This window comes from Urocitellus parryii, chromosome X (assembly GCF_045843805.1).
Source record: "Urocitellus parryii isolate mUroPar1 chromosome X, mUroPar1.hap1, whole genome shotgun sequence".
NCBI classification, from domain to species: Eukaryota; Metazoa; Chordata; class Mammalia; order Rodentia; family Sciuridae; genus Urocitellus; species Urocitellus parryii.
The window spans coordinates 16,099,958-16,125,076 of record NC_135547.1 but is presented as its reverse complement, the minus strand read 5'-3'; the positions used below and the strand labels follow the sequence as shown (position 1 = coordinate 16,125,076).

The 25,119-nt window shown below is 36.4% G+C and overlaps 1 protein-coding gene across 4 annotated transcripts in view; it reads right to left on the bottom strand.

The window, feature by feature from the left end:
- Positions 1–25,119, bottom strand: part of Arhgef6 (Rac/Cdc42 guanine nucleotide exchange factor 6) — a 107,857-nt gene that overhangs the window by 35,503 nt on the left and 47,235 nt on the right. For all 4 annotated transcript variants that reach the window (XM_026392203.1, XM_077793566.1, XM_077793565.1 and 1 more), the window contains 3 exons: positions 8,886–8,980; positions 5,241–5,336; positions 3,632–3,754 (listed from right to left, as the gene is read on the bottom strand). In XM_026392203.1, the coding sequence (XP_026247988.1) occupies positions 3,632–3,754; positions 5,241–5,336; positions 8,886–8,980 (314 nt within the window). The remainder of the gene's footprint in view (positions 1–3,631; positions 3,755–5,240; positions 5,337–8,885; positions 8,981–25,119) is intronic.

The window sequence follows — 25,119 nt, the reverse complement described above, 5'->3', positions numbered from 1 at the left end:
TCTCAACTGTCTCAAATTAAAAATGTTGGGGATGTAGCTCAGTGGTAAAGCACCCTGGGTTCAATCCCAGTACCGAGAGAGAGAGAGAGAGAGAGAGAGAGAGAGAGAGAGAGAGAGAGAGAGAGAACTTTTGACTAAATAAATATGTATACTTGATTTAAACATTAGATGATACATACATTTATTAAAACTTCATATGATACCCATTAATATGTATTAAAAGATAAAAATAAAATATAATATAAAAATAGGTAAAGGCTCTGAACAGACATTTTGCAAATAAATATGTACAAATTCTTAATAAATACATGAAAAACTCTCAATTAGTCATTAGAAAAATACAAATCAATGCCACAATGAGAAACCTACTTCACTGTCACTAATAAGAGTGATAATCAGAAAGACTGACAATAGCAAATGTTGGTGAGGGCATGGAGAAAAATGGAACACTCATATACTGCTGGTGGGAAACCAAATTGATATAGCCCCTTTAGAAACATTCTGTTAGTCCATAAATTTGCTTCTACACTATAATTTAATGAATTTAAGTACATTTGTTTTATATATAAAAACTATAGTGTTTTAAATATGAGAACCTTATTGTCTAAAATATTAAAAAGAAAATAATTGTGAACTGATGTATACATGTGATGCCCATGTAATCACTGCTTTGGAAACATGTTCACAGTATACCATTTCATGGGTAAAAAGAAGCAGATTAGAAACAAACAAAAAATAAAACAGTCTGATAGTTTCTCTGAAGGTGAAACAGAGTTTCTACATGATCCACCAGTTTAACTCCTAGGTGTTTATCCAAGAGAAACAAAAACATGCCCACACAAACACTTATACATGAAGGTTCAAAACTGCACTATTCACAATCCAGCATTATTTACTAGTGGAGGGAAGAACAATATGGTAGCCACACAACAGAATAGTATTTATTGATTTAAAACTGAAGTACTGATTCATACTACAATGTGAATGAACCTTGGAAACATGCTAAGTGAAAGAAGACAGACACAAAAGTCCATACTTTTTATGATTCTACATAAATGTCCAGCATAAGGAAATCCATAATGACATAAAGTATTTTAATGTGGCTACCTTGGGCTGGTAGGGTTGGGGAAAATGGGAAGGGACTGTTAGTGGTATAGGTTTCCTTAGGAAGTGAACCAAACAAAAAATATTCTAAACTGATTCTGGGGATAGTTACACATGTCTATGAATATACTAAAAATCAACTCACTGTACACTTGAAAAGGATGATGTCAATCTCATTCCACCATCTTTCCTGCCCCCTCCCCACTAACCCCTGTCCCCCTCCCCACTTCTCCCTCCCCTTTGCCCAATCACAGTTCCTCCATTTTGAAGTGTAAGATTTGTGAATTATTTTTCAATGAACTGGTAGTAGGAACCTGGTGCTCATTTTAATTCTCTAAATTTGATTTTAGATTATTCTTTGTGGATAACATCTTTTTAAAAAGCATTTTTAGGGCTGGGGATATGGCTCAAGCGGTAGCGCGCTCGCCTGGCATGCGTGCGGCCCGGGTTCGATCCTCAGCACCACATACAAACAAAGATGTTGTCTCCGCCGAGAACTAAAAAAAATAAATATTAAAATTCTCTCTCTCTCTCTCTCTCTCTCTCTCTCTCTCTCTCTCTCTCTCCCCCCCCCCCGTCTCTCTTTCTTTAAAAAAAAAAAGCATTTTGGGGGAGTCTAACAGACCCGAATTCTGGTTCAACCACTTAACAACTATGAATTCTTGGGCAGATTGCTTAACCTAAGCCTTCCAATGTCTTATCTGTAAAGCAGAGATGGTAATAATAGTAACTCCCTGGTAGGCTTTTGTATCATGTGCCTGGCACATTGCCAGTACTATTATTAGCTAATGTTACTTCTAAGCATTTGAACCACTTGCCTTAAAAACAAAAATCCATGCCTCTCTTGCTTTAAAATCCAACTTCCATGTTTGCTATTTCAAAAGTGTTTATAACTTTGTTCAGGGGAGAAAATTGACCTTCTGCTAGGACCTACTGGATTCAAATCTAAAAATGTCCTTAAATAACAGGTCTATAATACAACTGAAGCTCTAAACAAACCAAGGCAAAAACCAAAATTTCTGTCACTTCTGAGGGTTGGTGTTAACTAATTTTCTCACCTGATTCTGGGAGTTTAAATCTAGGCCAGATTAAGAGAAACTTATTCTTTCAGTGTCAAGCAGTCTCCAGAATCTGTGTCTGCTCTGAATCTAGTCCCAGAGTTAAAGTCAAAAGAACCCCTGAGGGGCTGGGGCTGTAGCTCAGTGGTAGAGCACCCGCTTCGCACATGTGAGGCCCTGGGTTTGATCTTCAGCACCACATAAAAATAAATAAAGATATTGTGTCCAAATACAACTAAAAAAAAAAAAAAAAAGCCCCTGAGCGTGAGTCTTGCTATTGTCCCACTTGGATTTCTAACATATGACATCAAAAGGCAAGCTGCACCTTTGAGCCTCTCATACAGTTTTCTGGTCCAGATGAATGTGTCAGCGAATGTGTCAGGGATGGGTAGTCTGAAGCTAAGGAAAGGTAGGAGAGTTGTGGCATTCATCCTGGGGTCTTCAAAAGACTTTTATTCTTTTTTTTTAATGTGGTGCTGGGGATTGAACCCAGGCCTTGTGCATGCGAGGCAAGTACTCTACCAACTGAGCTATATCCCCAGCCCAAGACCCTTATTCTTTTTTTTTCAAATATTTTTTAGTTGTAGATGGACACAATACCTTTATTTTATTTATTTTTATGTGGTGCTGAGAATTGAACCCAGTGCCTCACATATACCAGGCAAGTGCTCCACCTCTGAACCACAACCCCAGCCCCCAAAACCCTTATTCTTTTCTTAATATTTATTTTTTAGGTGTAGATGGACACAACACAATACCTTTATTTTTATGTGGTGCCGAGGACCAAACCCGGGCCCCACCCATGCTAGGTGAGCGCTCTACTGCTGAACCACAATCCCAGACCCAAGACCCTTATTCTTAAAGGAGACACTATTTTATTGTTCTTCATGAACCTGAAACAATTTATATTTGTGTAAATTATCATTAGAACCCTTTGTTAAAGGTTGTGGCACACAGCTCACACAAGTGTTGGTCTTCTTTCACCATTTCTTACCAATACCTGTTTCGAGAAGTGACTTCCTCTACCCACAAAATATTCAATAAAACATTGAATAATAATATAATAATACTCCAATAAAACATTCATCAGGGTGGGGAAGGCTAAGTTCATACCACATTACCAAACTCTCCCAGATTCTTTTAATTATGCTTTTGGAATACAATGTGTTCACAATGTTTTATTTAATACCTGTATTTCCCTCAAGAATCTATGTTCCACAAGGGAAGGGTTCTTCTATTCTTTGTTCACTACTAAATTCCCATCAGATACTATGAGGCCTTACACATAGTAGGTGCTCAATAAAGTATGTGTTGGATTAATGACCAACTCATGTAACAATGAAGTAATTCCTGGAATCAAGAACATGGATAACCAAGAGTTCAACTGAGGCCTTGGATTTCCAAATGAGGTGGTCCTAAGAAAGGATCTTATACAAAACAACATAGTTGGGAAAATATTAACAATTTACCTGTGCTGGGTAAGCACATTTACAGCTGAAGGATGATTTGCACAATAAGCCAGATACATAGATTTAAAATGAGGCATGAGATTCAGCAGACAACCTCCTACTTTGTGTTGATTTTCTGGAAATCTGTAAGAGAAACAGGTGAAATGCAGAATGTAAAATAGGAAACAGAAGGTGAAAGATGATTCCAGTTAAACTTGGCAGCATGTAAACCTTTTGACTGTTTTGCCATGGATAAAAATGAAACTGTATTAAAACCATTTTATCCATGAAATATAGGCTTTTTTGAGCACTGCTTTAAACTCTAACCACCAAATACAGCTATAATACATATGTCAGATGCTTACCTAGAATTAGTAGGTAGGGTTGTTTGTTTATTTCTAAGATGCTTATATTCAAATTTAGCTTGACACATTAAAAATACTCTTGACTGGTTTATATGAAGTACAGACAAAACTAATCAAATCCAAAAGCTACACACCACAAAAGAATATGATATAGTCCTGTTGGCCTGGTGGTTGCTTGGCAGGGTGGCCTCAAGATTTTTTTAATTTTAAAAATTAAAAGTCATCCCTTTTTGTTTGTAGAAAACTCAGAGGAGCATGAGAAAGAAAAACTTACTCAAAATCACACCCTTCAATTATATCTACTGTAATAATTTTGGCATATTCCATGGGCTTTTATTTCTATGTGTTTCTCCATAGAACAGCAAACAAAGATCATGAATCTAGTTTGCAAAACTGCCCTTCTCAGTAAACATCTTTCCATATCAAATATCTAGATCTCTACTGGCATTTGAAGTGACTCCTCAGGTCTCTGTAGTTTAAGATCTTTCCATCTTTCTCCCTGGACAGCCCTCCCGGACCCATAAAACCAAAGAAACAGGCAACTACCCGCATTTTCTTTATAGAGATGAAAGTTACCCATATCTCCAAGATATGCTATTTAGAAAATTAATCTTGCAACAGAAATACATTGCACAATGACTAGGACTGTTAACTTTGTAGTACAAAGTTGAATGCCTCAGCAACCAGCCATCAAATTATTTTGTAGTTCATATAAAGATATACTTTTCCTTCCTCACTTTTATGTGTTTGAACACCTAATATAATAGACACAATTCTAGGAATGAGTAAAAGAGAGAAAATGGTCTGGGGTGTAGCTCAGTAGTAGAGAGCATGTTTAGCATGCACAAGACCCTGGGTTCAATTCCCATGAGAGAAAACAAACATGTGAAATAGAATAATCTGAATGCCATTTCCATGTAATTTGCAATGTACCAAAGAAAATATTTAATCAGAGTCAAAGGTGTCATCCATGGTCAATTAAAGAACTTATGTATCTCTTAAAGTGACCAGAAGTAGTAAATTGATATGATTTTAAATTAAAGTCAGAAATAATTTACCAAACGTACAGCCCTGATATACATCTAGTGCTTTGACACTGCAAACAACACCACCTAATGCATCTTCTCTGTATTGTTATTTTGTTCTGGGACAATGTATCAAAACTAAAGCAAATGGATAAATATAAAGCACCCTTATATAAGGCAACAGATAAGACAAGAACAACTCAATGTTGCTGGCCATCCTAACAAATATGCCACACTTACTTTGAACATTCTTCCAAGGCTTGACAGAGTGTTTGTTGAAATGTACATACTTCCTCGAAGTTTCCCAGTAAAGATGTAAACTCCACAGAACTCAGACTGAAAAAATAATAATAATAATGCACGGAGTTTCAGTTAACAGAATTGAAGGATGCTGTTACATTATCTATAGTCTAGTTAGCAGAGTGATTGCTAATGTCTGGCAAATATGAAGGTAGCAATCCCTGTATTTTAACTGTTGCTTCTTAATTTACACCAACTCTTGGTCTTGGGCAACTTTTTAAGTTTCTTTCTTTGGTCTCCCTTTCCTATATTAACAATTCTAAACAAAATGAGTGGTAATACGGTGGCATTTTGGTAGTTTGTAAACCCATGAGGAAAATCAATAACAAGTGCATAAAAACCTAAGTAATCTAAATAGATAAAATATACATCAGGGCTAGGAATAAGTGTAAAAACTTTTGTGTACCCTCTCCTGGGAAAACCAGAAAAGTAATTGAAAGACATATGCTCAAATAATGCACAGAAAAAAAAAACAGAAAAATCATCTTTCTCCTGAACTAAAATGCTCATAAATCAACTAAAAGAAATCTTTATGAAAGAAAATAAGAGGAAGAGAATATACTGATGTTTATTTCTTCATTTTTGTAATGGAGTAGAATAAAAGAAAATTGAATAATTTTACCTAGGGCCTCTCTATGAAGAATGTTCTTGTCTAGTTTTCCCTTACCAAACAGTAAATGATAATGAGAACAAGATCCAACCTTCATACAGTGATGAACAGTTATTCAAGCTTTTAACAAATAACAACTCATTTTAACAACCTTATAATAACTGTATGGGGTAGGTACTACTGCTGTATCTATTTTACAGGTTAGACAACCCAGACCCAGAGAGGTTAAGCACACCAACCAAAGTCACAAAGCCAATGAATTGGAAAGACAGAAATTGAAACAAAACATCCTATCTCCAGATTCCATGCTCCCAACCACTTCTAAAGAGAAAATTTTCCAAAGATTTACTCAACATATTAGTGTTTGCCACTTGTTCTTTCTCCTTAAGAATAAAATTATCCTTGGAAAGTATTTCCAAGAGAATATTTTTGCTAATAAAAAATGGGAAGACCCAGACAAACATCTCCAGTAACCCCTAGAGTGTAAAAGCTTCCAGTTCTTCTGCTATAATGCCCTCTTGAACAACAAGCTGGAAAACCCCCCCAATGATGGGTGACAGAAGCGAAACTGCTAGCGGCCAGCTTGTCTGCTTGCTGCTCTTTGTAGCAGCAAAGGCTCGAATCAGGAGCTTACTTAAGCCAGACAGGGAGCTTCTCTGGCACCTTCAGGATCAGACAATAAACACTCTAATTTTCTGAGATCACTCTGGGATCGACCAGATAGACAGAACTAATGGAAACTGAACTACAACCACATACCGAATATATTTAGGAACAATGCAGGTCTGACTCAGGTCTCTCACCTCCCCTGCCCTGGCTCTTGGCTTATCTTTTCCTCTCACTGTGTCTTGATTGCTAATCAGTCTGTTCCTCATTTGAAATACTACCCCCTCCCCTCCCAGGTTTACCACTTAAATTCCTCTATCCTCTGCTTGTCACCTCCAGAAAACAAAGAGCATATTTCACCTGGTGTCAAGAGACATGGTGGATCCAGTCGGGTCTCTTACTGTCTGCGTACAGACAAGGCAGGAAACCTCTCTGAGCTTCAGTCTCTCTTTTTAAGTCTGTGCAATGGAGATAGCAATTTTCTCCCAGGGCACTGGACCCTGAGGTGCCATCCAACTCTAAGAACTATGATTCATATCAAACTTCATAGTTCGCATAGCAATAACAGCCCAGAACAATGTTGTTGATCATGTTCAAACTCTTCCCACAAGGGAATACACAATCCTTTCATACTGAAGAAAGATTCCTATAATGCCATGAGAATAAGCCAGAAATTCAGCAAGACAAACCTGAACAAACATAATTTTTAAAAAGGAAGACAAATAGCGAAAAACTCATTTAAGATGATAGTAGACCACTGTCTAGCAAAAGTAAGCAAGTTCAAGGTCTAGGCAAGGAAACTTAGCAAGATCCTGCCTCAAAATAAAAAAACATAAAGGAGCAGCCCTGGGTTCAATCCCCAGTACAAAAATAAATAAATAAATAAAAGTCAGTTCCTATGGAGATTAAAGGGGAGACTTTTGTCCTTCATTCCTTGGATTGATTGCTAAATTTTCTACTTTATTTATGTATCACGATCTCTAGTGATATATAATCAATTAAAATAATACAAATAAAGCAGTTAGCCCCTATATGTTTAATTTTTTAGCATATTAAATGGTCAAGAGTTTTCTTTTGTAAAAACTAAGTTTTCATTTCAGGCCTTTGACAATCACTTTAAATTTCTAACACCAAAATAAGGTTCAAACATTTTTGTTTTAAAGAACAAGGGCAGCAGAATAAAATAGACACTAGTATTGCTGTATGTATATACATGTCTGTATAACCAATGTGATTCTGCAATCTGTACACTCAGAAAAATGAGAAACTATATCCCATTTGATTCAAATGTATGATATGTCAAGATCATTGTATTGTCATGAGCAACTAATAAAAAATAAAAAATAAACATTTTGATATCTCATTATCATTCACATTTGCTCAACGAAAGACTGTCTTGAATTGTTGTTATGAATATCTACAAAATGCTACATGCATTGCACTCTCACAGCATGGCAAAGAAGTTCTGTCCTGGCAAGGAAATACCAAATGTGCACGAGAATTTACAGTTTATGTGCTTTCTCAATAAAAGCACCAACAAGTCTTTAGTAATGGTAAATAAGACATGCCACTTTTAAAATGTACTAGATACATGGAAGATTAAAAAAAAGTTCATCTAATAGATGCAGAGAGTGAAATAATGGTTACCAGAACCTGGGAAGGGTGTGAGGAAGGAGGAAGGGAAGAGGATGTTTAACAGGTGCAACTAGATAAGAGGAATGACTTCTAATATTCAATAGCACCATAGGGTAACATGGTTGATACCGATTAATTGTATATTTAAAAAGAATTGGTAGAGAGGCTTTTGAAAATTCCCAACACAAAGAAAACATATTTAGGGTGCTGGATACACCAATCTGCTGGATCTGATCATTACACATATGTATTAAAACTTCATACTGGGCTGGGGCTGTAGCTCAGTGGTAGAGCAGTTGCCTACCACATGTGAGGCACTGAGTTCAATCCTCAGCACCACATAAAAATAAAAAATAAAGACATTGTGTCCGTCTATAACTAATTTTTTTTAAAAAAACTTTATACTGTATCACATAAATATGTGCAATTAGTATTTGTTGATTATGTTTTGAAAAAAAAAACTTAAATAATGAAAGACACAAAAATGTACAAAATAAAAAATTGTAACAGGAGAAATTCATATCTACTCATTCCTTCCACAGAAAGCAAGCCAAGCTCTCCCAGAGCAACGTCTTGCATAATTTCTGTTGCCCTGACCATGTTCTTGGCAACCTGTGATCTGTGGAAATTCTTCTAAAGGGCAAAATCAATTATTCAGTGACATAAGAGTAATGACTCCATATGCTGACATTATCTTTCTTTATTTAGCAAGGAGTTTCAAAGGAAAAACTTACTTGTTATTGGATTGCAAGGGTCTCAAGTAAGTAACAAGAAGAGACTGAAGTTCTTTAGCATATTCTCTTTCAGTGTCCAAGATGTTCTGTAACACCTATGGAAAAAAAAAAGGTTAAGGTATTATAATTGTCAAGAGAGTCCAAGGTCTAATATAGCTTTAGATATTTTAACCAAATTACTAGCAAAATAAAGGCCTTATTTACTTAGGTTGGCACTATAAGTAAGGAGCACAGAATCTGAATGCACTTTATTTTGATCTAGCAAGGTATTCTAATAATTGACAACTGGTTATATTGCATAACTCATACAAACACAATTTTTCGGAGTCACCCATATCTGGAGGAGCTTTTCCATTTACATGTTCAAAATACTTTCATGTGTGTTGAATAATTTGATTCTCAGGAAAGGGCTCAGTTAGTTAACAAAGGATTATTATCCCCATTTTATGGATGAGAAAATTGAGACCAACTATCTTAAGATGTAGAGATTCAATGCCAAGATAATTTAAGGATAACTGTATGTCAAGCATCACAAAATATTTGAAAGGGTATATAGTTCAGTGGCAGAGCACCTGCCTTGCATATGTGGTGCCCTGGAATCCATCCTCAGCAACACACATACACACACACACACACACACACACACACCAAAAAAAGTCACCTTTTTTAAAAAAGTCACCTTTTTTTTTTTTTTTTTTTGGTATCAGAGTTTAAACCCAGGGACACTTAACCACTGAGCTACATCGACATCCCCAGCCCTATTTTGTATTCTATTTAGATTCAGGGTCTCACTGAGTTGCTTAGGGCCTAAGTCACTGGCTTTAAACTTGCAATCCTGCTGCCTCAGCCTCCCAAGCCACTGGGATTACTGACATGTGTCATGGCACCTGGCTTGAAAGTATTTTTTATTGAAAATATTTTTAGTAATATCATCTGTACTGAACATGTATAAATTTTTTCTTTTCAGTAAATAATATAGTATGACAACTATTTACATAGCATTCACATTTTATTACGTATTATAAGTAGTTAGAAACTATTTAAAGTATATAGGAGGATGTACACTATTATATGCAAATACTATGTGTGGCCTTTTATATAAGGAACACAGCATTCAGATTTTGTTATTGGGTAGGGGGGTTGTGGAACCAATTACCCAAAGATACTAAAGAGTGGCTGTACTCACAAGGCAATGCATGATGGTCTGCTTTTAAAAGGTGGAATGGAATAGCAAGTGGAGGCACAGGTAGTTAGCTGTGGATTTTCTAGGAAACAACTGGACTGGAGGATGGTAATCCTGACTCTGCTACTGACTGACAGGTTACTTAAGTTTTAATGCTTAACTCACCTCATCTCAGATTGTGACATTTCAGCTACCTCAGGGACCATTGTGAACAAGTAGTGAGCTACTATACAGGCAAGTGCTGGGTGAGTGGGAAATAGTCTGATTAATTTAAGAGGTTTAAAGGGTGTTTTTCAACTGCAGCATTACTGACATTTCAGATCAGATGATCCCTGTGTTGTGAGCGGATGCACTGTGCATCATGGGATGTTTAGCAGCATCCCTGGCCTCTACCCACTAGATGTAAGGTGCGTCCTACCTCATAGCCCAATTATAGCAACCAAACATGTGTCCAGATATTTCCAAGTATCATCTAAAGGGAAATACTGCTGCTGGTTAAGAATCACTAACTTAGAAGGTTACAGGCCACAGGGTAACTTTAAAAGCTAGAGGTTAAGTTGTAACCCCCACTCCCAGCCACTCTTATCTACTTTCAGTTCCTTTATTCCTCAGAAACTATTCTCTAAAAATATAAATACAGGGTTCTGAAAGTATTGATATTCTCTGAAGTTAATCCAGTGATGGAAAAGAAACATTGTCCCCTATAGATAATCCAAGCACAAACACAAATTTTCTAATGAGAAAAATGTGGAATGAATTAAAATGATACATAGCATATAAAAACTTAGGGAATACAGTTAAAGTAGTTCTTATTGTAAACAACTATATTAAAAAGAATAAAGATGATTTCTGATTTCCAGTCCATCATACAATGAACTTGGATGTTGTTACTTCATCCTAACAAGAAGTAAATAGCTAGACAAAATGAAAAAATAGCAAACAGATTTTTTCTTAGATCTGTTAGAAAAGTGAGGCCATAAGAGCACTGCTACTCCAAAAAGTTGAGTGACAGCTGACAAGGAGAATTACAATTTATCAGAGGAAAGACCCACAATTAGAAGCCTCTACAGGAATCAGGACCAGGCAGGGAAACCTGAAGCATTAATTGACAAGATTGGTAGGGGCTCAGTATGGATATACCTGAGAATTGAGAACTCCGGGGCAGGGTCAGTATTAAGGGAATACAGCCACACTTCTTTGAGTTTTATCTCCAAAAGCCCTACAAGTTGTCCCAGTCAAGAACAGAGGCAATATCCTCATGCTTTATACAGGAGGAGGGGGAAAGTAGCCATTTTGAATAACACCAGAACAGTCTGTTCTTAAAATGTCCTGCCCTCAGGAGAAACTACCAGCACACAAGTTATTAGAATTTCATGAGAGCTAAACAGACATGGAGAAGAGAAATGCTCAACACCAACCATCTTCTACCCTTCAGTGTGGAGGAAGGGAAAACACCCAACTCCATTCCCCTCTAGCCATCCTGTCCCACCTGAGTGGGAACTGAGAAGCAAATATATGTAATAGGAATACCAGAAATAAAGGAAAGCAAGCAACATCTCTAGCAATTCGAGAAGTGCAAATCAAAACTACTCTAAGATTTCATCTCACTCCAGTCAGAATAGTAGTTTTCAAGAATATAAACAACAATAATTGCTAGTGAGGATGTGGGAGGAAAGGCACACTCATACATTGCTGGTGGAATTGCAAAATGATACAACCACTTTAGAAAGCGGTATGCAGATTCCTTAGAAAACTTGGAATGGAACCACCATTTGACCCAGCTATCCCACTCACACCTGTAATCCCAGCATACTACAGTGATATAGCCACAACAATGTTCTTAGCAGCTCAATTCACAATAGCTAAACTGTGGAAACAGCCTAGATGTCCTTCGATAGATGAATGGATAAAGAAACTGTGGTATATATATTCAATGGAATATTACTCCGCATTAAAAGAGAATAAAATTATGGCATTTGCAGGTAAATGGATGCAGCTGGAGAATATCATGCTTAGCAAAGTAAGCCAATCCCCAAAAACCAAAGGCCAGATGTTCTCTCCAATAAGTGGATGCTGATCCATAATGGAGAGAGCAAGGAAAGAATGAAGGAACTTTGGATTAAACAGAGGTGAGGGTGGGGAGGGGAAGGGATCTGTAGGAGGGAAGGTGGTGGAATAAGATGGACAATATTACCCCATGTATGGATGGGTACGATTACACGAATGGTGTGACTACATCATGTACAACCAGAGAAATGAAAAGTTGTGCTTCATTTGTGTAAAAAATAAAATAAAATTAATTTAATTTTAAAAAAAGAAATGAATGGAAGGCATACTTAAAACAATAATGGCTGAGAATTTCACCAAAATTCATGTCAGACACCAAACACAGATCCAGGAATCTGAGGGAACAACAAGGAGAATAAATGCAAAATAATCTAGGCATATAATATTCAGACACCAGAAAATTTTTTAAAAAAAGACAAATAAAATAAAATCTTTGAAGAAGATAGAGGAACCAAGCAGCTTATCTATTCAGGAGATCGGGTAAAAGTTACATTTGACTTCTCAGAACATGCAAGCAAGAAAAGAGTGCAGTAAACTATTTAAAATGTTGAGGAACAAAACACCAACCTTAAATTCTGTACCTTGTGAAACTATTATTCAAAAGTGAAGGAAAACTAAGACTTCCTTAGACAAACAAAAACTGTCAACAGTAAGCCTGATTTCCATAAATGTTAAAAAAAAGTTCCTCAGAGAAAAGGAAAATGATATAAATCAGAAACTTGAAGGTACACAAACAAGAAAAGAATAGAAAAGGAATAAGTGAAGACAAAATAAAAATTTTCATTTTTTTCTCATTCTTAACTTACCTAAGAGACAATAAACTATTCAAAATAGCAATGATGTATTTGATTATTTGTGTATATGTATACACTTAGGTATGCTTATATATAAGTGAAATGAATAACATCAATGATGAAATAAAGAAGTGATTAGGACAAACTTGTTATTATAAGGCATTGTAATAAATGTGGATATAGTGCATATCTTGTATGGCATTATTTGAAAATAAACTGGGATTCGATGTTAATGTATATTTTAAACTCCAGGGCAATCAATAAAAAACAGTTTTAAACATTATTATTAATATGCTGAGAAAATGGAATCCTATAAAATGCTAAATTAAAACAATAAAAAACAGAAAAATATAGAAGATATAAACAGAACAAGAACAAGGGCAAGAAGCTGGACATGGTGGCTCACACCTGTAATCTCAGTGGCTCAGGAGGCTGAGACAGGAGGATCTCAAGTTCAAAGCTAGCCTCAGCAACTTAGTGAGGCCCTAAGCAACTTAGTGAAACTGTTTCAAAAAAAAATTTTAAAGGCTGGGGATGTGGGCTGGGGTTGTGGTTCAGTGGTAGAGTGTTCACCTTGCATGTGCAAGGCCCTGGGTTTCATCCTCAGCACCACATAAAAATAAATAAATAAAACAAAGTACTATGTCCACCCACAACTAAAAAATAAATAAATATTTTTTTTTTTAAAAAAAAAAGGTCAGGGATGTGACTCAGTGGTTAAATGCCCCTAGTACAATCCCTAGTACAAAAAAAAAAAAAAAAAAAAAAAAAAAAAAAAACAAGGGCAACAAATAGAAAACAGCAACAAAATGATAGGTATTCAACCATATTAATGCCTATTTTAAGTGCCAATTGGTTAAATATTCTAATTAAGAGATAGATATTTTCAGAAGGGATAAAAAACCAAGGCCCAAACATGCTATTTACAAGAAATACAATTGAAACATAAAACATATAAATGAAAAGGAATAGAGAAAGAGATATCATGTTAACACTAATGAAAAGAAAGTTAGATGCTGGGCATGGTGGCACACACCTGTAATCTCAGCAACTCAGGAGGCTGAGGCAGGAGGGTTACAAGTTCAAAGCCAGCCTCAGCAACTTATCGAGGCCCTAAGCATATCAGTGAGACCCTGTCTGAAAATAAAGAACAAAAATGGCGAGGGATGTGGCTTAGTAGTTTAGCACCTCTATGTTCACCTTGGTACAAAAAAAAAAAAAAAGAAAGAAAAAAAGATAGTTGGAATTACTAAGTGAAAGAAGCTAATCTGTGAATCCTACACACTGTTTAATTCCAACTATATGATATTCAGGAAAAGACAAAACTATGAAGATTGTAAAAAAGAAAATAGAAAGAAATCAGTGGTTGTCAGGAAATAATGGGTTGGAGGGAAGAATGAATAGGCAAAACAGAGGAATTTTGAGGTAGTGAAGCTATTTAGTATAATACTATAATGGTGGGTAAATGTCATTATATGTGTTATGTATAATGTTGTTCTTCACAGAAATAAAGAAAACAATTCTACTTCATATGGAACTAAAAAAAAAAAAAAAAAAAAAAAAAAAAAACGACCCTAACCAAAAAGAACAAAGCTGGTGGCATCACAATATCTGAATTCAAAATACACTACAAAGCCATAGTAATAAAAACAGCATAATACTGACATAAAAACAAACACACAGGCCGATGGAACAGAAATAACAATTCAGAAATAAATCACACATTTATAGCCAATGGATTTTTTTACAAAGGTTCTAAGAACACACATGGCAAAAGTATGGTTTTGTTAATAAATGATGTTGAGAAAACTGAATATCCACATGCAGAAGAATGAAAACAGATTGTGGTTTTATGCCATATACAAAAATCAACTTAAAAATAAAAAGCTGGTGCAGTGGCGCACACCTGTAATCTCAGTGGCTTGGGAGACTGAGGCAGGAGAATCACAAGTTGAAAGCCAGCCTCAGCAACTCAGCAAGGTCCTAAGCAACTTAGTGAGACCCAAATATTTAAAAAAGGTGTGGGTGGCGGGCTTGGGATGTGGCTCAGTGGTTAAGCACCCCTGGGTTCTTAATATATAATAAATAAATAAAATAAAAGCATAAATGGCTGGGGATATCGCTCAGTGATATATTGTCTCTGGGTTCAATTCCCAGTACCACACACAAAAAAAGATAAAATACTTACATGTAAGACTAAATGTTAAACTACTAGAAGAAAACAGGGAAATCTCATCCATTCCATTGGTCTGGATGATGATATTTTTATACACCACCACAAAAGCACAAGAAAAAAGAGCAAAAAAAATCAAACTAAAAAGCTTGCATACAGCAAAAGATCACAGAATAAAGAGAATTACCCACAGAATAGGAGAAAATATTTGCAAACTATACATCTGATAAGGGGTTAATATCCAAAATACATAAGGAACTCAAATAACTCAACAGCAAGAAAACAATTTGATTTTAAAATGGCAAATAGTCTGGACAGACATTCTGAAAATAATATATACAAATCACCAACAGGTATATTTAAAAAAAATACTTAACATTACTAATCATCAGGGAAACCAAATCAAAACCACAAGGATATCACCTCACACCTGTTAGGAAAGTTATTGTCAAAAAGATAAAATATTGGGCTGGGGATGTAGCTCAGTGGTAGAGGATTTGTGTAGGATGCATGAGACCCTGGAGTTTGATCCCCCGAACCACACATACACACACACACACACACAAAAAAAAAAAAAGTGTTAGCAAGGATGTAGAGAAAAAGGAATCTCTGTACATGGCTGGTGGGTATGTAAATTAGCATAGCTGTGATTTTAAAAAATGGATATTAAACAACAAAAAAAAATCTAAAAATAGAACTAGCACGCAATCCATCAATGCGTATATAAATGAAATCAGTATGTTGAAGATATATCTGTATTCCCACATTTATTGTAACATTACCTGGTATAATCAAGAAATAGAATCAACCTAAATATCCATCAGAGATTATTTAGTGGATAAAGAAAATGTGGTATATATGCACAATATAATACTGTTCCATCCTTTATTTTTTTAATCTTTTATTTGTTTTAATTAGTTACACATGACAATACAATGATCTTGACATATCATACATTTGAATTAGATGGGTTATAATTTCTCATTTTTCTGAGTGTACAGGTTGCAGAATCACATTGGTTATACAGACATGTATATACTTACAGCAATACTAGTGTCTATTTTATTCTGCTGCCCTTCCTATCCCCCCTTCCCCTCCCCTCCCCTCCCATCACTTCTCCCTACCCAATCTAATGTGACACATTTCTTTTTTTCCCCCCTCACATCATCATACCTGTATTCTGTATAACGATGAGGGTCTCCTTCCATCTTCTGTGCAATTCCCCTCTCCCTCCCTTTCCCTCCCACCTCTCTTCCCTATCTAGAGGTAATTTTCTTCTCATGCTCTTCCTCCCTACCCCATTTTGAGTCACCCCCTTATATCAGAGAACACATTCTGCATTTGTTTTTTTTTTTTTGGGGGGGGGGTATTGGCTAACTTCACTTAGCATAATCAGCTCTAATGTCATCCATTTCTGTTCCATCCTTTAAAAAGAGGAAATCTTGCCATTTGTGATGACATGGAAGAACCTGGAGGACATCATATTAAGTGGACTAAGCCTGGCACAGAAAAACTAATAACTGCATCATCTCCTTATATGTGGACTCTAGTTGAACCCCCTGGTGGTTGCCAGGGGCTGGGACAGTTGTAGGAGAAGAGTTAAGGTGATGGTGATCAAAGAGTGTGGAATTCCTATTAGATAGAAGGAATAAGTTCAAGAGATTTATGGCACAATATGATTACTACAGCTAATAACAACATAAGGTTTTCTTGGAAAATGTTAAGAGAGTAGATGTTTAAGTGTTCTCACCAAATTATGTTAGGTAATGCATATGTTAATTAGCTGGATATAGTCATTCCACAATGTACATGTACTTCAAAGCATCATGTTGTACATGATAAATACTATTTATCTGTCAATCTAAAGATAAAATAGTTTTTAAAAGATTGTGTAGTACTGACATAAAGGTAGATCTATAGATCAATAGAGAACAATTGCAATTCTAGAAATGAAACCAAACATCTTTGGTCAATTGATTTTTGACAAGGATATCAAAGCCACTCAATGGGAAAAGAACCATGTTTTTAACAAATGGTGCTTGGAAAACAGGATATCCAAATGTAAAATAAAGAATTTGCATCCCTACCTCACATCATTTATATATATAAAAAATTCAATTAGATTTAAAAGTTAAATCTATAGCCAGGCACAGTGGTGCACATTTATAATCCCAGTTACTCAGAAGGCTAAGTCAGGAAAATAGCAAGTTTGAGGCCAACCTGGGCAACTTACTTAGACCCTGTCTCAAAACACCAAACAAAAACGGTTGGGGATGTAGCTCTGTGGTAGAGTGCTTCTGAGTTCAATCCTTAGTATCTCAAAAAAAAAGTTAAATCTACAAAAGTCTTAAACAGAGGAGGAAATCTTCATGAGCTTGCATTTGGCAACAGATTGTTGGACAATACCAAAAGGATTAGCAACAAAAGAAAAAAATAGGTAAATTGAATCCATGAAAATTGAAAATTTTTCAAGAAAGTAAAAAGAAAACTTACAGAATGGAAGAAATATTTTCAAATCATATCTATGTTAAAAGTCTAGTATCTAGAATATATATAGAACTCTTATAGCAAAAAAAAAAAATAATAATCAATTAGAGGTTGGCAAAGGATATGAATAGACATTTCTCCAAAGATTTACAAATGGCCATTAAGTATACTCAACATCATTAAATGTTAGAAAAATTGTAATCAAAACCACAATCAGATACTACTTTGCACTTACTAGGGTGGTGTAATAAAACTTTAAAAATAGACAATAGAAAGTGTTGGTGAGGACGTGGGGAAGCTGGAACCTAAGTACATTGCTTGTAAGAATGTAAAACAGTCCAGCTACCAGGAAAACAATTTGACCATTAAAATCAAAAAGTCAAACAAAGAGTTACCATATAACCCAGCAATTCTACTCCTAAAGAAATGAAAACATATGCCCCACCAAAAAACAATCGCACACAAATGTTCATAGCAGCATGAGTAAAGTAATAATAACTCCAAATTGGAAGCAACACAAAGGTCTATCAGCTGATAAATGGATAAACAAACCATGGTACATCCATGCAACAGAATATCATTCATCCATAAAAAATAAAGAAATACTAATATATGCTACAATATGGATGAAACTTGAAAATAATTATGCTATGAAGCCAGACATAAAATACTACATATTATATAATTCCATTTATATGAAGCTTCCAGAAAAGGCAAAATCCAGAGAGACAGAAAAGAGATAAAAAGCTGTCAGGATGGGGAAATTGGGGATTGCTAATAGGTTTCCTCTTGGAGTAATGACAATGTTATAAAATTAACTGAGATAGTGTTCTTCATTGTACATCTCTGTGAATATAATAAAAACAGTGAGTGGTACTCTTAAAATGTTGAATTTTATGGTATGTGAATGATATCTCAATGAAGCCATTATCAAAAACAAACAAACAAACAAACACTCAAAGCACTGATTTTCCATCTATTAATAAAAATTCTGGTTCTTCTCTGATTCCAAGTCCTTTTCCAGTGTTGTGTGATGTCTGAAGTTCAAGTTTGCCCATCTTCATAGCTCTCTGCCCAGCTCAGCTGCTGTTTATTGCAGTACTTCAAAAACAACCACTTATACTCATGTTCAGCCCTAATATTCATTTTCTTATTCATAGAAATGGATAGAACTGGGGCTGAGGTTGTGGCTCAGTGGTAGGGCGCTTTCTTAGCATGTGTGGGGCACTGGGTTCGATCCTCAGCACAACGTAAACAAATAAACAACATAGAGTTATTGTGTCCAGCTACAACTAAAAAAATATTTTAAAAAGAAATGGATAGAACTGTCCTAGAATTCAACAGTACTATATTCTTACAAGAAAAGGAGGGGGCAAGACTCACATACAGATGGCTTTATTTAAAAAAATTATTTGGTCGTCTCTAGTGTTTGTATTGGGAGTCAAAAATGATGGTGTCATGCCTTCCTTCTTATTTTCAAGGGAGAATTAAATCTTCTCATCATATTTTTGTCCATATGTTTTTCTAAAATGACTGTGTCTGGTAATAAGCCATCTCCTTCACTCTCCCTTCAAGCACTGTTGTCTATAACAATCACACCACATGAATTATAGAGTCTATTGAAATAAAGAAAAACAAAATAGAACACTCAATGCCTGAAGGGAATTTTTTCTTCTTTCTTTCTTAAATTATTTTAGTTTAGTACATGCTAGGCATGTGTTCTGCTGGAGGAAATTCTTAAATTAGAAAAATTATGGATATGCCAGGTGTGATGGTGCACACCTATAATCCCAGCAACTCTGGAGACTGAGGCAGGAGGATCAAAGGTTCCAGGCCAGTTTCAGTAACTTAGCAAGGCTCTGTTTCAATAAAAAATAAAAAGGGCTGAAGGTGTAACTCTGTGGTAGAGTGCACCTGGGTTCAATCTCTAGTACCACCCACAGGAAGGAAGGAAGGAAGGAAGGAAGGAAGGAAGGAAGGAAGGAAAGGACAGAGGGAGAGAAGGAAGGAGGGGGGAGAAAAATCAAGATATTTTCATCATAAAATTTGATTTTGAAAAAACTAAACATTCCTTTAACTCCATGATTGATGCAATGCAACCTCCATCTCCCACAATGAAATAGCTTTATAATTTCATTTTTTAAGTCCTAGCATCTGGGACTCTTTTACATGAAATTGCTAGGATTTTTCAAGAAAGGTGCCAACTGTTCTGTTCCCAAGGGTTCATTTGTTAGGTGGGGCAACATGTATTCTAGGAGTGCCATCTCTACTGGAACCTCTGGGATGGGACAAACAAAAGACAAAGGCAAGGGAGACAGACAGATACTTCCTGCTGCCTTTCAGTGAAATCTAGAAAGCTAAACAGAAATATACATTAAACTCACATTACTGCAAGTTTTGAGGGTGGCAAGACGCTGGCTTCATAAAACTAAAGGGACAAAGGTAGTTAATAAGTTTTGTCACCAATTATGTCTCCCAAACTATATATAGATGGTAGTATATTAAATAGAACTGCCCTTGCCATGTTTTGATTAGCAGAAATGCCCATCAGGGTGGATGCTTGAGATTCTTTCCCAAATTCACTTGGACATTTATTGCTTTCTTCAATCCCAAAAGACTGACTGATGAACTTCTGAGACTGGTTATTTTTCAGGCCACAGGGCATGTAATATGAAAGGATAAGAAGGGAAGCAGACAGAAAAGGCTGTGTGTTTCCCAACAGAGGTCTCAGTGGTGAGTCAGAAGGCAAGGAGTTTGGCAGGCCAACCAACTTCAGAGAAGTACAATTTGATCGAGACAAAATCCATTCAAACTTAACTAAAATAGACTGCCCAGACACTGCCTTTGCCCATCATGTTGCTCAACTAACCTTTGCCTGAATCGAGAAGAAATCAGGTGGTGAGAAGCCACAGAAAAGAGGTGGAAGCCTTTTGTACGTCCATTCTCAGCTATTGATTTTCCAGTAAAATAAATTTCCTACATTTCCTGGAAAGGCTGTAGAGTCAGTTTATCTCTATAACTATGGTTTCTAAAAGAAAGGAGTCATATAAGTACAAAGAAATTGTTTTAAGGGTTTAAAATGCATAAACCATGTCTGAAAATATATTTTGAGACATGTCCCATGATAAAGGAAGAATATAATGGTCTCAGGAGACCTGAAATCAAAGTAAAACAATGTTGTTTTACTTTGAGATAATTATGATGCCCCTAAGAATGAGTTAATATTGGTAAAGTACTTTGCGACTGCAAAAGGCAATATATTGCTGTATTGGGGTCATATTTGATTTCTATACCAGTGGAACTATCTGTCTACCTTCAAGAGTAGGGATTCATTTTACACCACCAGGTGATCAGCTTTCACAAAACATGCAGCAATATCCTTTAGTATCTGGAAACAGACTCACCAACTCCACAAAATTTTGTTACTTCCTCTACCTGCAGCATTTAGATGGAAGAGAACATGGAGGAATAAGACAGGAAGAGGATAGGTTAAAAAAAAATAGGGGATGTGAGTCAGATTTTGGTCATTGTGATAAAATACCTGGAAAAAAAGAACCTAGAGGAGGAAAGATTTATTTTGACTCACAGTTTCAGAGATTTCAGTCCATGCTCACCTGTCTCCGTTGCTATGGGCCTGTGGTGAGGCAGAACATCATGGCAGAGAGGGTGTGATGGAGCAGAGCTGCTCACCTCATGGTGGCCAGGAAGCAAAAGAGAGAGGAAATGGCCAGGAACAAGATATAGTCCCTAAGGGCAAGCCTCCAGGGAATCACTGCTTTCAACCATGTCCTATCTCCTATAGTTTCCAGCACCTCCAAACGTGCATTCAAATTATAAATCCATCAGTAGATTAATCCACTTGATGAAATCAAAGTCTTCATGATCCAATCACTTCCCCAAATCCCTATTTCTAAACATCACTGCACTTGAGACCAAGCCTTCAACACATGAGCCTTTGGGCAACAGTCCAAATCCAAACCATAACAGAGGATATAGAAAATAAAATTAATGGAGAGTTGTGTAAGGTCATTTAGACTAGCAGAATAAAAAGAGTGGATAAGCACTAAAAAGGTAGAGAAAATTCAGGGTGGGAGCAAGTGGGTGGAGAGATGGGAGAGAAAATGAGGGTAAGCAGGTAGGAGGCTACAGCAAGAGTTACAGGAGGCTTCCTAGGATATTTTATTTTAAATGCCACAGACTTCCTCCCACCTTTCCTACTGCATGTCGGTTCTGTGAGACATGCCCTTTAGGCATCAACTGTAAGTTATATAAAATGGAAGAAAGTCAGAACAAAATAAATAATACTGGATCTTACTTGAATGTACAGAGATAGCATTTCTCACTCTGCAGATAGAAGCTCATTCCCAAAGTTGAAAACTGTGCATATAGCCTTTGTGATACCACAAAAGACAGCTTTGTTACAGTGTGCTGCAATAGTTCCAAGGGACATTTTGATGGGGGAAGAAGAGAGTATGGTCAACTCTATGACCTACAGGGATGAATTGCAGGCATATACATTCTTGCCTGGTGAACTTTGCTCATATAGTTCTTCCTGTCTGAATTTCCTTTCAGTTTTTCTCTGCTTATATAAGCTCTGATTTTCTTCTTAGACACATCTTGAATACTACCTCCTCCATTCCCTTTCCCCTACTGATTCTCATATTTTACTTTAAGTAAGCACCAAAATCACCTGTGGGGAGGGAAGGGGGTTGTGAAACAGACAGGGTAAGTTGCTTAAAAATCCAATTCATGGGATTTATGTCCAGAGATTCTAATGTAGCAAGTCATCTATGGGCCCATCTGTGTGTAGTTGTACCAAGCTTCCTGGGCGCTTCTGATGCAAAACATCCCCAACCACATTTTGAGATACCCATCTTATGACATCATTCTCTCTTCTGTGGCTAAAGCTATCATGTCAGTCCTACCTTCCTAAATGAGACTATGGGTGCCAAGGCCTATGTACAGTCTAGCAATTAGGCTGCATAGATTCCTTTTTCTGTTCTTTGCTTTTTTTTTTTTTCTTTTGGTATTGGGGATTTAACTCAAGGGCACTTGAGCACTGAGCCACATCCCCAGCTCTATTTTGTATTTTATTAGACAGGGTCTCACTGAGTTGCTTAGCGCCTCACTTTTGCTGAGGCTGGCTTTAAACTCACAATTCTCCTATTTCAGCCTCCCAAGCAACTGGATCACCACACCTGGCTCCTGTTCTTTGCTTTTTAATCCTTCCTGGCACATAACATCAAGTTTCAATGGGCAAAGAAAGCCAATATGAAGACTATTAGAAAAAAATATATAAATAAGAAAATGAATTTTTTTCAATGATAATAAAAGCATAACATATGGCAGAAAAGTTTGAGGACAATGAAGAAACCAAGGTCAGGTGCAGCTAAGTCTTCCTCTGCGGTGCCACATTCTTAATGGATGCTAAGTTCCCATTCAAAACAACAGGCTGCTGGTAGAAAAGCCTCAATTATACACATTAAACATGTCCCATGGCAGATATGGGTCTAAGATGGGTGCCTAACTTCATCTTGGTTACAATGAAGAACTTCTTAACATTTCAAAATTGATATGACACCAGAATTGCATCAAGGTTTAAGTGGGGCTGAAATCAGCTAACAATTCCCTGGAAATTTGAAAATTGGGGAGAAAACTGTTCATTTTCAAATTCCAAGAACTCTCTACCCTGCCCAAGTTTACAGAAATTCATGGATAATTTTACATGTCAACTTGACTGGATCCTGGGGTGCCCAGATATAGTATTTAGCTAAACATTATTTCTGGGTATGCCTTTGAGGAGGTTTCTGGGATAAGATTGCCTCCCCAATGTAGGTGGCCATCATCCAATCCACTGAAGGCCTACATAGAACACAAAGGTAGAGGAAGGGAAAACTTGTTCTCTACAAAACTATTTGAACTGGAACATTGGTTTTTTCTTGTCCTTAAAATGAAACTCACACTGTCAGCTGTCTGGTCATATCAGACCTTAAGACTCAAGACTGAATTATAGTACTGGCTCTCCTGGCTCTCCAGCTTGCAGACAGCAGGTCGTGGGATTTCTCAGCCTCCATAGACACATGAGCCAATTTCTTATAGGAAATCTCCCTACTCATATTTCCTCCTCTCTCTCTCTTTTTCTCTGTCTCTCTGTCTCTCTCTCCATCCTCTGCCCTTTGGAGAATTTGACAATACATAGAAGTATAAAGGGAGCTTGAACTAGCAAAAATTCTTCAAATGTAAGAACACAAAAATGGGTCTGAATAAGGGAAGGAAGTGGGGCTGGGAATGGGAAAGACAGTAGAATAAAACCAGACATAACTTTCCTATGTTCATATGTGAACACACAATCAGTGAAGCTCCACATCATGTACAACCACAAGAATGAGAAGTTATACTCCATGTATGTATGATGTGTCAAAATGCATTCTATTGTCATGTATATCTAAAATAAATAAATAATAATGGGTCTGGTCAGAGATAAGTACTAGGGGAGTGTGGGGATAGAAAAATCTCCTTGAAGGGGAAATAATGAAGAATACATAGTACCTATTTTTATTTTTAAAAAGATACAGACATATACCATATACACACATGTATCCCACTATATATATGTATATATATATATACATATATATGCATATAACATATGCCTTTCATAAAAAGTTTGACATGAGATTCACTCACATGTTAATACTGATCATTTTTAAGTGGTGGGGACTACAGGTGTATCTATTTTCTTCTTTAGACTTCTCCTGTACTGTCTGATATTTAATAACAATTTTTATGTAATAGGTCAAATAATCAGAAAAGTTGTTTTTGAAATTGAGTAAAAATCAGTCACTTGTAGTTTTATCGATCTAGCAATAGGAAAGCTACACAATTAATGTCTCTTAGTGGGAAGAAGAGTTAATATAAGATCAGATGGAGACATCTTTCATGTGGTGAATGTGACTTTCCACTTCTCCAAATCCTATAGATGAGATAATATTTGGTGGGGGGTACTGGGGATTGAACTCAGGGGAACTCAACCTCTGAGCCACCCCCCCAGCCCCATTTTGTATTTTATTTAGAGACAGGGTCTCACTGAAATGCTTAGCACCTTGGTTTTGCTGAAGTTAGCTTGGAGCGTGCTATCCTCCTGCCTCAGCCTCCTGAGCCGCTAAGATTACAGGCATGCACCACTGTGCCCAGCTTTGATGGGACAGTATTTTTAAAATTTGTTTCAGGCATTCAATTCAAATAAGGAAGGCAATCACAACACTGAGAACTTATGTTGAGTTAAGCACCACTAAAAATGTGTATAAACACTCAAAGCCAAAGAAATGTAAATTGTAAAACAACACCAACTAAAATCTCTTCACATCCATACATAGTTACAACATGACCAACTGGCCTCTAGTCAATAATTTAACAATATTAATGCGAAAGTTCTCTATTTCCTTCATAAGTCAGTATGAATTGGCCAAGACTTTATATTTTCTTCATTAAGCTTGCGATTTGAGACAATATCCATCAATAAGTTTTAAG